The sequence below is a fragment of the Sipha flava genome, unplaced genomic scaffold (genome assembly GCF_003268045.1).
Source record: "Sipha flava isolate LNK unplaced genomic scaffold, YSA_version1 215_pilon_pilon, whole genome shotgun sequence".
Classification (NCBI taxonomy): Eukaryota; Metazoa; Arthropoda; class Insecta; order Hemiptera; family Aphididae; genus Sipha; species Sipha flava.
Window position 1 is genome coordinate 836,472 of NW_020272834.1, and position 16,956 is coordinate 853,427.

Consider the following 16,956-nt stretch of genomic DNA (forward strand, 5'->3'; position numbering starts at 1 on the left):
AAACGTCGAAATACCGTGAAGACATAAAGGAGCCGTGGGACGGAGAAGTTTGAATGCCTCAGTTTCAATCCATATCAGTGCACCGTACACTTTACAACAGGCTCTCAAAATCCCACGGTCAAAGCGGCTTCAATTCTTATCACAAGTTACCGATCCGGTTAATCGTCCGTACCAGTGTTCATGAGTTTATCGGCCGGTGGCGGGATCGGAGGATATGGTAATTCGGGCAACAGACAATAGGACGCGTGAATCGCGGTGTACGTGTTGCGCAAACACACACACGCATATACATATTTAATGTTATGTACAGGGTTCGCGGTGTTCGCAGGGTGTATTTGATTAATGCGCGACCACCAGACTGTTGTGCCGCGAAAACGGCGTGACGGCGATAGGCGGACAGAAAATAGCGCAACGGGTACGCACGTGGGCGGACACGAAACAAAAGCCGTCGGAGATAATGGGAAGCTCCTGAGAATGTATAGGAGTAGTTGCCGAATTGTTTATATCACTGTGGGCGCCGCAAGCGCACGACACGATAGAGGTGTGGCATTTAAAGCTCCCTTGAGGAGCCCTGTTTTATGTAAGCGCACACACTCCCGCGTACGAGCTCACCCGGTACGCGCTCGGGAGGGTGTGTAGTCTGGTCGGCGAGTTAAGACGGCGAGCGCGTGCCGAGGGGTAGGAAAATGAAAAAAAAAACCGTTGCCGGTGAAAGCCGAGAAAATAATTAAAAACCACGTCGATACGGAACGGAACACTACGGTGCTTGGCAGGACGAGATAATCGCGGCGGCGGTGCGAGCGAAAAGTTTCCGCGCGTGAACGTCGCACGTGTAACCAGGACGAGTAAAGGGTGTGCATGTATCGGCGCTTCACCGTGTGTACGTGTGTTCATGTCCATGGTTTTCGTTATGATTGCGATACGCAACCAGGAACGGTTTGAATATTTACATCATACCGGGGCAGTATAATTTGAGTCACCCCCCCCCCTACCCTGAAAATTGTTTTTCTGATTTCCCTCGTATTACATTGAAATTACTTAAACGCTAAAAAATAAATTTAAATCCTATTATGTTCATAAATAGGTATGCCTATTATATTTTAATTTATTTAACCAAAATGTAGATAAAAAATGTTTTTACCGGTGCACCGCCCCGGTAGTAAGTGCTTACAAGCCGTCTCTGTACGCGACTGGCGTTGAAAACCGTCGCCGGACTTTGACACCATTTAAAAGTCCGTCGTACCATAATAATCATAATGATATTGTAAAACGTACAACTTGGGAAGCACCTCGAAACTTGGTAGGTAAGTGTGTTTCGACCGTTTTTCGATATTGTAATCTGTTCCGTCTCGATTCTCCTCCGTACACGGATGTTGCTGAGAAACTAATATTATCGTTTATTTTTTCTTCATATTTCGGTCGAAGATTTATTCTTCGTTTGAACAATATTTTTGATTGCATGCGAAGGGAGCGGCTTTTTCAATACGTAATTCAATTGGCTGTCCGTAACTCTAAACTCTGACCGATGGTTTTATTTTTCAAACATTGATTAAAATCAAATCACGTTAGACTCGTCAGTAATTATATTTAACGCAGTAAATAAAATAAAATAAACATAATTACTTAATGCAAACAGCTTACTGTTCTTGCGCTTTCGTAGCTTAAGAATATTTTTTTAATTTAAATTGTTTTTTTAAGCCGTAATAAATTTTTTTTATAGATTTTTATTGAATCACAAAACATAAATCTAACAACCATACTTAAATTATTGCAATTATCTCATAGTGTTGTAACATCGAGAAAACGGATTTTTTGATTTATTTATAGAACTCCGATTGTACCCAATTGAAGATAATAACGAAATGTTCGTCTTTCCCGTGCCACCCCATATTATTATTATTATTATTATTATTATTATTATTATCATGATTATTATTCATGGTGTCGTGTAGGTAAGCGAAAATAAGGTTGATTAAATCGAAATCAATTCACAGTGTTTCCAAATGGCAAGTATGTCGCCGATTTTCATAATAAAAATAGGTTGATTAAACCGTGTTGCAACTTAAGCTTTACTAATCTTCATCTATACTACATGTTATGTGCGATTTAAAACACCGTACATCAATAATAATTACATTTGGAACCATACAGAGCAATTACATGATAATATATGACTATCGTCGATGGTTTTTTATTTGCACGCATTATGTAACGCGTTCAATAACTGGTTTAGAAATATATGGAGAAAAAATATTATAACCTCCGTGGTCCCTAACTAACAAGTCCGACTAACAAAGGTTAAATATTTTTTTTCATCACTGTCAAGATGTTTCATAACCTCAATGATATGTAAGCATGGTGAATAAGATTTGAGTTCAGTAGGGATCCGAGAACAAACTTATCCGTAATATTATGCGGACGGCAAGTATCAACGCAAAAACACGACTAGCATAATACTTAATAACTTCGTCGATTGAATAATTCAACTGCAAGTATGAGCTTTAGTTCGAGATAATGTAACTATGTAGTCTATCCTGTGGGGACTAGCTTTCGAAAAGTTTTGTTTGACAGAGACGGTCGTGATACTCTTGCGATACTTTTACCCGTTGATTAAAACTCGACATGATTCAGCTTCAAAATATCTACTTGGTGTACTTAAGTCATGGAATACACAAGTAGTAGTTACGTGTAAGCTTTATTTCAACATCGTATACGGTAAACAATTGTTTCACACAACAGGTAAAATTCCAATAAACGGCTAAACGTTCTAATCGCGTTTAAGTCAGTGTCGCGTCTCCTTGCGTCCGCAGGTACTTAATTTAGTTTTCGTGCTGAAAACGAAAAAGAGCGACAGAGGAAGATTGAAACGGTATTTTATGGTATAGTAATGTGTACGAGTGTTTATTTATACGATCTTTTACGTACGGAATGAATTTAAATTACTGTTTATAAAATAAACCATTTAGCCATACTCACAGTGCACGGTAAGGGAAGATGCAGCGTTTACTTTGCCCTGGTGATTTTCTGCGTGACACACGTACTTCCCTTCGTCTTCCGGACTTACGTTGTCTAATCTCAGACTGCCGTCTTGCGTTATGTAAACGTGCTCGAACGTGTCTCTGTCTTCGGAAAGCTTCTCATTCCTGCGACATCAATCATTTTTTTTTTTATCCTAATCACATCTGAAGTTTATTTTATTAAAAAACTATAATATGGACCACTATAATATTTTTATAATACTATGCATGTTTATACCGACGGATGCAAAGATAAATATACTACATCCGTTTAATGCAGAGGCAGCTCCAGGGGGGGGGCCTAGGGGCCTTCGTCCCCAAACCCGTACCGTATTTATAAAAAAATTTATTTTGTTAACAAAAAATGCATATTATAATATGGACCATTATATGACATGCACAAGTATGTAGATAAAGCCATAAATGTATGACAATAGCAGGATACATATACGATCTACTTGCTATCTATATTATGTAGAACCAATAAGGCTATAAATAAACTTTATTAATGTAAAATATACTATGATATTATTTCATAATGTTCAAAAAATGAATTGGATAGCACACATTTCTGAATGGACTAAATTGTTGTTATCTTTTTGTTATAAGATTTTATAAAATTATAAATTGCCCCCCCCCCTAACCAAGGTCCTGTAGCCACCCCTGGTTTAACGCGATACGTTTGCTTCAAGCTTGAGTTAAGCTACATACATATTGTTAGTCTATTTTTAATTGAAATAAATCAATTGCTTTAAATTTCTCAACACATTTATGAACATATACGAAAAATAGAAAAAAAAAATTGCCAAACACATAAAATTTTAACAAACCCTCATCACTAATAATTGTATATTATTTTATCACTAACCATTTTTTTTTTCAGAACTGTGTACATGATTTCAACCAAAATAACTTTTCCGACCATCACAGCCATACGATATTTCTGATAGAAAATGTTACCTACTTAGTTTATATGACTAATTTTACGAATTTCTTAACAATTTTTTAGTAATTGATAGAAACAAACGTAATGTTATCAAAATATAGCAAAATTTACGGAATACCGATTTTGAAAAATCGAATTTTCAAGTTACGAAGATTCGTAATTAAAAAAATAATAATCGTAGAAACATTATATGTTCACTGAACACTAATATAACCGTTTACAATAAATGGTGTAATTTTCTAAATCTTAAATTGACTGTAAATCCATGTATCTCATGATATATTTAGCAAATTGAATCGGCAAGGGACTCTAGTAAATGGCGGTCTTTGAATCAAAAAAATTAGAGCGTAAACAATTGACTTTATATAATCGAATTCAAAATTATGAATACTTTTGGGGCTTCACGAACAATCTCTTTATAAAATATCGTCTGACGAAAATTGTACAGCCATGTTTTTAGATTTAACGGTTTCAAGTTGTTTTAAACTTTTCGCTAGAACTTTTCCTTAATGGTAGAAAAAATAATATTTGTTCGAAAGTTCTTTAAAGTATTTTTAACTTTAAAGGTCCATGAATAATTTGCATTTCAACGAACCAGAATGGACAAAATAATTAGTGTAACCGGAATTTTTTCAAAAAACAAACTGTTTTTACCAAAACTCAATATAATACGTTGTCGAAAGAATAGTACAATTACCTATAGTGATCAGGGCGTATATGTTGTGCGACGCCCGTGTTCGAAATTTTTTTCCAAAACACTTCCGGCTGCGGAGTGCCACCGATTTTGCACTGCAACTGTACGCTAGAACCAGCCATGGCCACGGTGTCCTTTGGAGCTTGGATCATGTATGGACGTACTAAATTAATTTTTAACAGTAAAAACAAACATTACTAGTATGCAATTTTGATATCCAAACACGCACGTTGAGTACTTACTTTGAGTTACTAACAGGATCGGTTTAGATCTCCGGACTCCGGCTAAATTGTTAGCTACACATGTGTATGATCCATCGTCTTCGGATTTCACGTCTCGAATAATTAAATTTCCAGTGTCTTGTATGTACCATCTAAAATGATTACCTTTGACTTAATTTATAAGTAAAATAAATAAATGCTGGTTGACGTAAAATGCGGTACATTCTAAAGCGTAAAATTTAATATTCAACATTACGTAGTTTTATTGTGTTGGGATAGGGAAAAAAAATGTATGTTTAATATAATTTCCCTCCGTAAAAACCAAAAAGAGAGATTCAATTAAAATATTCTGTCCGACGTTAAATGTTAATCGCTTATTTTATACGTTTCCTCTTCAGCGTTATAGTTCAAATCGGTATTCGTATAATAGTTGCGTTACAACGTTTTATTGAAATAGCTAAAAGAATTTAGTTTGAAATTTAACATCCGAAACGAAATACGAATTTTAATACGCAAATGTTTTTGTTTATTCTCTGTGTAGAAGTTTATCAATTAGAGACCGTTAATAAATATAAAATTTAAAACTTTAAAAAAAAAAAAAAATCAAAATCTGGGATTTGGAATTGATAAATGAATCCAATTATTTTTAATATATCCTGCGGTAATGTATTCGACAACAACTAACATTTACTTTAATGATCCGAATTGGATTAAAAGCAATATAATACAGTATTAATAAATTATCACACATATTATACTCGTACGTATAAAAAAGTTTACTTAAAAATATAATTTAATAGGGGAAAAAAATCACAAACTGCCTAACAGTACGATTTTATGATTATTTTTATTATTATACTCGTACGGCACATCATCATTTTGTACGTTTACCTTTTTTTTTCATCCGCTGGCATAGGCTGGCCGTTTTTGTGCCACACCACAAACGGTTCGGGATGTCCTTTGGGCGGATCACATTCCAGAACGGCCGTGTCACCGGACGCTGGAGTCACGTCTTTGGGCTGCACCCGAAAGTCTTGTTTCAAATCTGTAACAACAACGGTCGGGTATAAAGAGGTGAATTTCGGGGAAAACTTTTCAGTTAACCGACATAACCGACCAAACGGGGCATCATAGTTCGGTAAAAGGGACTGATGGAGCAAGAGAGAAGTGATGGCAATGTGGACTTAGCGAGAAGGGAAAGGAGGATGGCAGAAAAAAATAATAACCGTAATAAGAAGAACAACGTTTTTCGGCGTACGTGCGTTCTTAATGTGCAAAAAACAGGTGCAAACGTTAATACTCACGCGCCCAAGTTACCCCCCGCCTACCCTGTGTCCTGCAGCAAGCCGCCGTCTGCGGAGCCATAAAAGTTTAGTGCCGCTTTGTTCTCGGCGTCGGCGACGGCAGTGCTGATGCAAATGAGACGAGGGGTTTTCGCCAAGTGCCTAATAAAACAAAGTCTTCTCCCTGCTCCCCATCGCACCCCGTCAAGCTTTCCCCTAGGGTACGGCCACGGGCCGCGGGGGCCCGTTGAAATATCGTAGCGATCCAAAACGATAATTTTTTCCTGCTCTTCCTATCTTTTTTTTCTCCCGTCGCCATTTCCCTTGTACCGAGCGTCGCAGCCGTTTTCTTCTTTTGCATACCGGTACCACGGTAGTTGTTCTCCCCCTTCCTGATAACGTCACTCGAGTCCTACGGTGGGCGGCAGTTGGATACGTGGTTACGATTTTCTTACGACCTCTTTACATCCCGTCCCCAATGGCAACTATACCGTATATTTACATATATATATACGTACGTACGTGTATGCGTGTACATTGCCGCACGTACGCGAATGTATGTGTATAAGATATACTGCTCGAGGAGTGCGGCCGTGTCGTCGTAACTTTGCTCGCTCGAGGGGTAGTGAATCGAACACGGGTGGGGCGACGAGGGAGGCGAAGAAAAAAATAACACCCAAGGCTTTCTTCGACTTAACGATAATGAACCGTACCGGAACAACACGAGTATATGTGTATATTTATATATTACGTTGTATATTTACGTCGACACTACCTGCCACCCTCATAGAGCTTTCTCTTTCTCTCTAGACGCGGTTATACGCAATTTGAATATCTATAAGTTATATCACGATTATCGCCACTCCAAAGGCTTTACAACTTTGACGCATGCAAATGCCGAATTATCATCGTCCTCGCGCTTCGCAGTACAGGTACGTGAGAAGATTTTTCTACTAAAAAAAAAAAGCAACGCCAAAGCCAAAGACGCACTTTGTTTTACGATAAGAATTCTTCGCCAAACTATACCTTCTTCATCCATCCGTCCATCGAGTCTTGTTCACAGGAGAAACTATGACTCGATTCGCTGCCCGAATCGCTATAATATAATATCACGCAGAATTTATTTATTCCTCCCCCCCCCCCCCCTCACGTGAGTATACTTGCGGGATCGCACTGTCATTAAAGACTTTAGGGCTTATAAGTTTCGGTGAATATTTGAATCTTTTTGCTTTATAGCAATACTCTTGTGACTGCCGCACGCATAATTATTGTTGCGTTTCAAGTGCTTTTTAGCTAACCGTTCACGTTACGTTTTGTCTACTGCACTACGTAGTATTCAGATTTTAACTTTGCCGATTATTCAGTGTGACATATATGTGTATGTATTTTGAACGTTTGCATTAGTTATTAATTTGAGTCCTTGGATTGTACATTTGTGACATAAGGCTGTGCGGTTTAGGAACCCGTCGAATATTTACCGTGCGCATGCATACAAGGCGATCGTACTCATGAAATACAGTTGTTTTCTCTTTGCCGCAGATTTATTTATTAATTTAAATACCACAGGTCGGAAACATGTCACGAAATCGAAATTCGTCGAACGATGCGCTAAGTACGAAACGATGGTGTTATCACGTATAAAGGTCTTTCGAAAACCCATAATCTGGGGAACAGTAAACAATTAAATTAACTTCAACCATGCACTCGAGACGACGACGGAATTAAACATTTCGAGACATTAAACTAATTGTTCTTTGTATACCAACCGAACGAACAGAATTAATACAACTATTACGCACACTACATAAAACATGAGATTCGCGGTTGTAAAGTGAAAGAGCGATAGGTTTACGTAATTTTTTTTGTGCGCGGGAATATAATAAAACATGGAAAAATTATTGTGGCAAGCATGAACAATTTTTTGCAGAAAACGATTTACATTATACTTATCATACTGACTATTATCAGTGTTGCCGTTAACTACTACCAATAACTCATCTTTTTTCGACTACCATCTCAGTGGCGTCGAACTCGGGGTTCAAATATGGTTATGACCAGACCATATTTTTAGGGTGATTGGAGGTATCGTAATGGATTAGTATACGAGTAATAAGTGAATTGATCCAATAAACAATAAATTATAATACTGCCCGTTTATTAATTACTATTTAAGACGTTTAATTACCTAAATTCTATCTTAAATGCAAAAATAAGTTAAAGATTTTTGAGAAGGGGTGAACTCTCAACCAAGGGCATATTTACATGTTTTCCGCTTGTAAGCCTGTGAAAAATAGCCACCCTTAATAACTAAAATATTAGACCAAGTTATCGTTTATTTACTATAAAATATAGGTATATTTATTTTATTTAAATAATAATACAACATTTCTTAAGAGTGAACCAGTTACCGAACAGACCATTCAAAATGTTGTTCGGCAACACTGTACCATCTAATACATTATTAAGGTATTGGTATCGCAGCACATATGTAACTGGAAGCATATTGCTGATTTTCTTATAGCCGTGCATATTTTCTTGTGTTTCCATAACTACACATAAGTGTCTCAGCTCGTTTGCATCGTAGACCTTCACAATAGAAAAAAAATGCATAACAACAATGTACAGTTGCCATAAATTTCACTACAATTTGAAACGTATTTGTTAAAATCTAACTGTAGCCACTAGTGTTGTGGAAACGTTAGTGTACGATGTACGCCGCATAATAGTATCGCGTGCAAGCGTACCGTCTGAGGGTTGTAAAAAAAACGTGTTTTATCCGCAACACATATATCATGCCTCGTGCGTTCTCGTCCGGTTCGCGAAATTACATTTTGTCCACGGGTTTTCATTAGGCACGGTTCCCACCGCCGACTGTAATCGTTATACGTCCGCGTGACGGCTACGTGGATTGTTTAACCGTTTAATCCGGACGGATTTCGTCTTGGGTTCCGTTTCCAAATAATGCCGGTTAGGTTAGCACAGTCGCATAAGCCACTGGCAGTTATTCGATTCCGACACAGCAAGACCGATCTACGAGCGCGGCGCACGTACACGTTCAATTCGTTAAAACGCGCGCGTGGTCTCCCCCGTGAAACGTAACCGCGGGCGGAATCACACGCGTTTCTCGTGCGCCGGACGCTAATTGATGGATGCTCGTCCTACGTTGCGCGCACGCACGTAAATGTACGCCCGCACGCTGTCACCGCGGCCACCGACAAACGGCCCTCGTGCGAGAGCGCCAAAGACGGATGGCCGATCGATTTACGAATGAAAAACGTCCAGAGGCCGCCGGCACACGTGTGCCGTCCGTACGCGTGACAAATGACGCGCGACGAAAGGTCCGTCCCGAAGAAAATCCATCCCTCCTCGTAGTGGCTAATGTGAAAACTTTTTCTAGCTCCCTGAGCATCGCGTCCCCGTCACCTCGTTAACCGTTACCGGATGAACGCGAATTTTAATTAGCGTCGATCACGTCTCGCACCGCACCGGGAACGCGTTTCCAACAACCGCTCGGTTAGCGCGTCGACATCGACCGTAGTCCGCTGCGCGTCTATGGCGAGTTACGGTGTTTCGTAAGACACTAAACAAATCTAAACCCCCGATACCGACGCGGCTAATTTTAAACCATAAAAAAAAAAAAATTGTGTACGAGATGGTTTACTTTCCGGGTTTTTTTTTTTTTTTTTTTAAAAAAATATTAACAATTATTAGTTGTATTTCGTATTGCGTTCGTTTTGTATGACGGGACGGACGGATGGTTCAAATTATACTGTCTAATGTGTAAACTATATTACGATCAAACTAGAAATAGTGTTTGAATATTCGAGATCATTATCATTCAAGATATTCAAGATTCAGATGAGTCCACGGATCCTCAAGGTTATTCTCACGGAGTTTTCTAATTCCAAATTTCGACTAAAACCACGCCCATCATAAGTTTTAGTTTTAGAAACCCGTAAAGAATAATTGTTATTACTAACCATAGCAAAAAAAAAACAACCAAATTTTTCTTTCATGTTTAAATTGACTATTACTAATATATTAAAACTTTGTAAGATTTGTAACGTTATAAAATTATTCGGTTTGTTGAAGTGATTAAAATTAAATAAATAAAAATTAAGCAAATACACAATACAGCTTATAAAACAGAACGGATTTAAAGTATTCATTTTTAATAAAAGTATAAAATATTCTGTTCGTTCCAGTACGTTATTCGAAAAGTTTACCACCGATATAACGCGCGTACGATGTTTGTTTTCACGTGGATCGTTGATTAAAAAAAACTTAAAACATTATACCTTTCTTACGTGTTTTACATAATAATAATGTACGGTTATTGTGATGTCAGTTACTTTACTGTGTTATACATTTTCCATAGTTGTTTTTTGCATAAAATCTTAACTACCTACTTGTCCAAATGAAAATAAAAATTAAAATATTACCATCAAAAGATAATATAATCGTATCGAAGAGAATGTAGAACATTGATATATATATAATAAATTAAGTAATAAATTTGAAATGTCACTTTGTACTAAAATGCTAGAAAATATAAAATCCATAATATCACTTGAATTGTATTGAACGAATAAATGTAAACAGTTGTATACAATTTTTAATTATAATGTAAAAATAAAAATAAAATAACAAAAAAATATTTGTATGGAAATTATTATGATTTCGATTCGTTTTTAGGGATAAAAGAAAATCACGTTAGCATTTGTGTCAACAAAGTAAGAAGATTTTACGTTACCGGTGAAAAAATACATTCTTAATATACATAAATCCAATCCAAATCAACGTTGCGTTTGTATAGTTTTGTAGATTTAATCGAATTGAGCCAACTGGTCGTCGGTGAAACATACGACCGAATGGTAACGGTTTTTTACGAACTGCTTTATGTTTTTATTATTCATGAAGTGTTAAGGAAAGCAATTTTTCCTCGATCACTTCTAAAACTTCAAGTGATGTTATTTGACTGGAAGTTGTGCTAAAGTTTGGTCACGTTTTTGTGACGTGTCCCAGAAATCTGAAGGGTACCTCCTGTAACGTTTTCAAACACCGTGATGACTATGGCACGAGACGAAGAAAATAAGAATCGTACATGGGTGGTCGAGTCTGCGGCATACAGCGACTGCGATTTGGAACGCGTCAAAACATTATCCTAGCGCGTTCTACGTTAACGGTTGCCCCGTAACTCGTCCGCCACGAATTTATTCAACGCAAGAAGGGCAAAAAATTCAACTTATTTTTCTCCAAGTCGTATTCATCTACCGGTATAATGTACAGCTGTTGTCGTATAACGATTTCGGCATGCGCATCAATATTCATGAGACGTTTTTGCAAAAAAAAACCATGTTTCCGAGTACTCACCTGTGCACGTAATACTGTGTACACCATCATAATCATTCCATACCGAAACAACGTAAAACTGAACCTGCCTACGACGCTCGAACGAGAATCATTTTGTACAAAACACACGCATACGTATACGAATTCACGTCGAAGAAGGAACCCGATAGTCATAAAATAAAAATAAAATAAAAAAAACCCTGCCAGAAGCAGAAGTGACTTGTCGATAAGGAAGGTGATAAAAACTCGCAGTGTTCCGTGAAAGAGGGCTGCACTCTCTCAAATGGATTAGACTGAAACGATAAAATCGTTTAGCGCCCACGCCGGGCACGAAAAAAGCCATTTCGCAATATATATTTTTTGATCTTTATACACTCACCATGGTTATTAGTGTATATACCCTATTTTGTCCCTAGAACATTGTACTTGGCTAATTCGTTCAATCGATAGTGTTCGTGGCAGTAAACGAGTCCTCAACGTAAAAATTATCCGCGAAACCAATGAAAATAATTCGTATTTACAGCAAATATTGATTTCCTGAAAAATAATTGTACTCCGCTGATTCTCTCTTCTCGAAGCACCTCGTTGCGGCGTATTCGATTTCATTAGCTTTTAAACTCTTTAATTGATTCGTTATTGTAAGTTGTACGCCGTAAAATCCGCTACAACTGTTCGGATTTTCTTCGAACCGATGGGGATTATTAGCGTTATGACGGAACGGCAGGGGAACAAAAGCGATAGAACAGTAATCACCACGCCATGTGTAATGTAATATCGCTGTTGTGTCCGCGTGAAATTCTCAGCAGTGCGTTTCTAATTTATCACTATACGCGGTAGCGTATTTATCTTCTACCGTCGCAGTCCCTCGTACCGAATCTAACGAATCGCCGTGCCTGAGGGCTTTTCGGCCAAATTGATATCAATAATCCGTACGGGATATCTATATATATATATAAATACGCACAACGGTGAGCCAATAATTGCGTTCAGCCGCTTTCCAATATAAAGTTAACAACAGGTAATCTCATTAGTGTTATTTTTTTTCTTCTCCTTTGTCCCCTCCCTGGCTACGCGGTTCGTAAACCAACCCCCGACCGTCACCTACACCACGGTTGTTTTTCTTTCCCTCCGTATAATATATATTAAACTTCTTCGCCGACCTCTATCACCCTTGCACGTCATTATGTTATACATTGGGCGCTTGACGCACAATCGTTGGCGACGGAACAAAACGGAGTGGAAAAAGTCAATACCCCCTCGAACGTCCTGTGTACTATCACACACAACATATATATGATATACTTGTGTTGTATTTGTATGCAAGTCTCGACCTCGTGACCGCATAATACGCCTTGAATGTGATACTATACACAACGGCTGACGAAAATTCTAGCGAAAAACCGTCGTCCGACGACCACTCTTAGTCCTACAATCCCTCGGAATCCTGCTACTTCATCATACCTCCTCCATTGATAAGTCTGTCACAAAATTAAATTACGGATAATTGCGTTTCCGGAGCTTAATCAAAGACATTGCACGCCAGTATACACGTACACATAACCCGCTCGGCTCGTCTATTTTCGCCTCTCCGGGCTGCGTTCGGGATAAAAGTAATTACAACCGATAGTGTATATATATATATACACGTATAAAGGTGTATGTACGTAATAATCGTATCGACGTCACGCGTGGTTCATGTACAATATATCATTGCGTGCTCGTGTGACCGCGTCCAGGAGTTCGATAACAATAGTCCCGCGTGGCTGTTCAAAGGGATCGGGGGATAGCGATGACGAGAATATTCAAATATCCTAACTAATACGGTTTATATAGTCAATATATATATATATATATATATATATATATATATATATATATATATACGTACATGTAACCCTCAATAGTCCGCCAATTTCACGACTCATACGTGTACCTATATCGACATGCGTTTCATGGCCAAGTGCTCCACCATAATACGTGTACATCACAAGTGAAACACTAACAGACAATTGATTAATACATGACATTTTGTACCATAACGGATAACGGTGAGGAGCTCAATAATGCTACTTCCGCAAAACGGACTATGGGTATAAATATATAAATATATATATCGTATAATCATATTGTAAGTAAATTGAAAAATAAGTAGTTTCCGGTACCTCTCCAAAGTCATAAAATGCTTTGCGTTGAATGTAGTATCGTTTTTGTTAACTTTCTGTTTATATGCGTAACTAATATGTCCGTTTTTTCACTCGTTACTTTGCAGAAATTTGTCAATTTCCTATCATTGTATTAGCGTACAGACACGTAAATAAGTCTGTTCTGATATAATGTATAGACCAATGAATTCATTAATTTTAACGGCCTTTTTATAGATTATAATTGATACGGGGGAGAGAACGAGATTTTTATTTAACTATTATATAACGATAAAATCCGTTTCACTTGAAATGTGTATCTGTTGAAATATTGTCCGGCGAGAGATAAAAAGTGGATACTATATTTACGGATGAATCCATAAATTTTAATTTCAACTATTTAAAAACATATATGTACGTTTCTAACGAAATAACTGTAACTTCACTACACTGCACCGGTATATTTTCCGAATTTTTCTCCAACATTTTATTTTTTTATAAGAGATTAAACCATTGATAAATAATGTATGTTATCTCATAAAATAAAAGCCGTATTGACAAACGTTTTTAAATCACAAATGAAACCAGCATATAGAATAGAACTAAAAGTAAATAATCATTTTATTTAATAATTTTTAAGTAAATAGTTTTAATAAAAACCCAATTTTGTTTCAATGGAAATATAATTTTTTTTAATTCAAAATATGGATTTTTTTTAGCAATAAAATATCCGGGAACAACGGAGCTGCGCACGAATCGATGCCATTGTATAAAAAAGCACCGTGACTACGCAAAACACTTTTTTTTTTTTTAAACCGTAACTCCATAAAATATTTTTTTTTCGATACCATAATTCCACAAAAGATATTTCTAAAATTATAACAATTAGCAAGAAAAAAATTGCATATCATATAATTATAATCCATATAAACATTTTACATATTCATATCTGTCCATTTTATTTTTTTGTTTATAAATTTCAAATTTATTTTTTTCTTTACATTTAATTATTCTACACCATTCATCTTTATAAACAGTCAAAATATGTGATTTACTCGCGTAATGAGGTTTTAGGTTCACATACAAAGCATAATCCCATCTGCAATAATAGTAGTTTCGTATATAGGTTAATTGACAAACCTGAATTTTCCAGTATAACAAATATTTCAAACAGTTTTACGTTATGTGAATTTTTGGTGTTAGAAATATTTTTAGAATGCCGAGCTGCGTTCATTTTTTCGACAGTGTGGAATAACGGTGCATGCAGAGGTACGGATTCACGAAATATTTTTATTCATGCTGCTCTCTGGTGCGTCCAAATATCCACATATTTATTTATTTATGTATTCTTTTTTTAAATCGCTTACCATATCGTATGCCAGGCGTGCCCAACCTTTTTCAACTTGCGGACCACATTCAAAATTTATATTAAAACTGCGGGTCGTATATACCAGTTCATTTTGATAAAATATACAATAGACACATTTCATCTTACAATATAATTTTTGGTCACTAATCGAATTTATGACTCTTTTATCATGTGTGTTTAAAGTACTGAATATTTCAACGATATTCGTTTGTATGTTTTCATCATTCAAAACTGCACGTGAAAAATTCCTGATGATTTACCAAAAATAAAAGAATTGTCAATGCGTATATTTAATTTATTTGGTTCTACTTATCTTTGTGAACATACGTTTTCCCGTATAGTGTCCCAAACGAACATTGAGTTTGTGCCGGTTAATAGGAATAATAGGAGCTAATTGCAAATAACATTTAATACTTGAATTAGTTGATAAATATTTAAATTACAAAAGAATGTACTTATTTTTATTTCCATATGAGCGTTACATAGAAAAAAAAAATGCATTCAATATGATATAGAGATTTCAAAATCTAGCAATACTACTTATTAATAATTGGCGTTCAACATTTTACTCCAAATATTGAAAGATTGGTTACTGAAAAACTAGCCAAAATTTCACACTAATTGATTTCTAATAAATATTCTAAAATCTAATACATTTTATTTTTTTAATAAAATTAACAGTTATAAAATTTAACAGGTAATGTTTAAAAGCATATGAAAATATTTTTTTTTTTTAATTATAATTTAAATCTTAGTTTTATTGATACCTACAGAAATGATTGATTTTATAAAATGGTCACAGGGCAGATCCGGCATAGACGATCATTCGTTAGTATTGTATTTTTATTTCCCATTCTTTGACGATTTAATGTACTTTACTTGATGTAAATACAGTTATGGAGATTACAAACAGCCCGTAGTGCATTAATGCCTATCAAGAGTGGAAGGAACGTGAATGATTTATGTGTAACCAGAGCTTTTTAATCATATACCATATGCAACCTTTTAAGTTATGTAAATCGAACTCGATCAAGCGAAAAAATCTTATAGAATTCCCCAAACGATATTGTGTTTGCCTGTTTGATTAACGATACTGGCATTTTATTCCAATGATAATATTTTACAAATATGCTATATACAAATAATGAAAATTATTATTTTAATATTACTGAAATTATATGGTGATGGTGTTCATTGAGCACGCTAAGATCTTTGTCATATCATTGTAAACATAAACACTCGATGAAAAATTGATATTCTAACTTAACTTAAACTTTGAGTTTTACACACTGACCGTATTTTAAATAGTTTATTTTAAAATTATTAGAAAGGCAAGACCTTATATTTCACGAAGTGCTACTGAGCTACTTCACTGGGCGCAATCGTGTTGCGTTTTTTTCATATAAAAAGGTAGGACGGGCGCAATCGTGTTTCACCGGATATCAATTCGAATCGTTAAATACAGATAAAATATTAAATTGAGACCAAAAATATTAATATATTGTACGCAATGAATGTTAATTATTTAACATTATCTATTTACATTGAAGTCTATTAGTATTCATCAGTAATCGTTTTGTTAAAAATAAAATAGTTTTCAATTATTCAAAAGGATGTTAAATTTGATGGAATCTATGTCAAACAAAATACTACAATTTATTGGAACCCTTTGAACGTAATCTGACGAGACCGAGGTCGCAGCGAGGTTTGGATTTTATATCCGTTGGAAACCGTTTAACTGAGTACACCAAACCACGACGAGTCGTATGCATTTAATGTAAATATTTTCTCTTCCCGATTAGAATCGATGAACGGCTAAGATGGGAACGGCAATGAGTTTAAAATGTCTTAAATGTCTTCAGACGATAACGGAAGAAATGTGCTAACCTTTTATTATGAAAAGTCGACGAAAACGAATAGTTCTCGGTGCGAC

At 36.1% G+C, this 16,956-nt stretch overlaps 1 protein-coding gene across 1 annotated transcript in view; it reads right to left on the minus strand.

Annotated features, from left to right (window-relative positions):
* LOC112682924 (protein sax-3-like) overlaps positions 1-16,956 on the minus strand; it is a 74,322-nt gene that overhangs the window by 12,398 nt on the left and 44,968 nt on the right. Inside the window, exons 3-6 of the mRNA XM_025553698.1 lie at positions 5,770-5,923; positions 4,900-5,030; positions 4,661-4,820; positions 2,977-3,143 (exon numbers count right to left, since the gene is read on the minus strand). Coding sequence (XP_025409483.1) covers positions 2,977-3,143; positions 4,661-4,820; positions 4,900-5,030; positions 5,770-5,923 — 612 coding nt within the window. The remainder of the gene's footprint in view (positions 1-2,976; positions 3,144-4,660; positions 4,821-4,899; positions 5,031-5,769; positions 5,924-16,956) is intronic.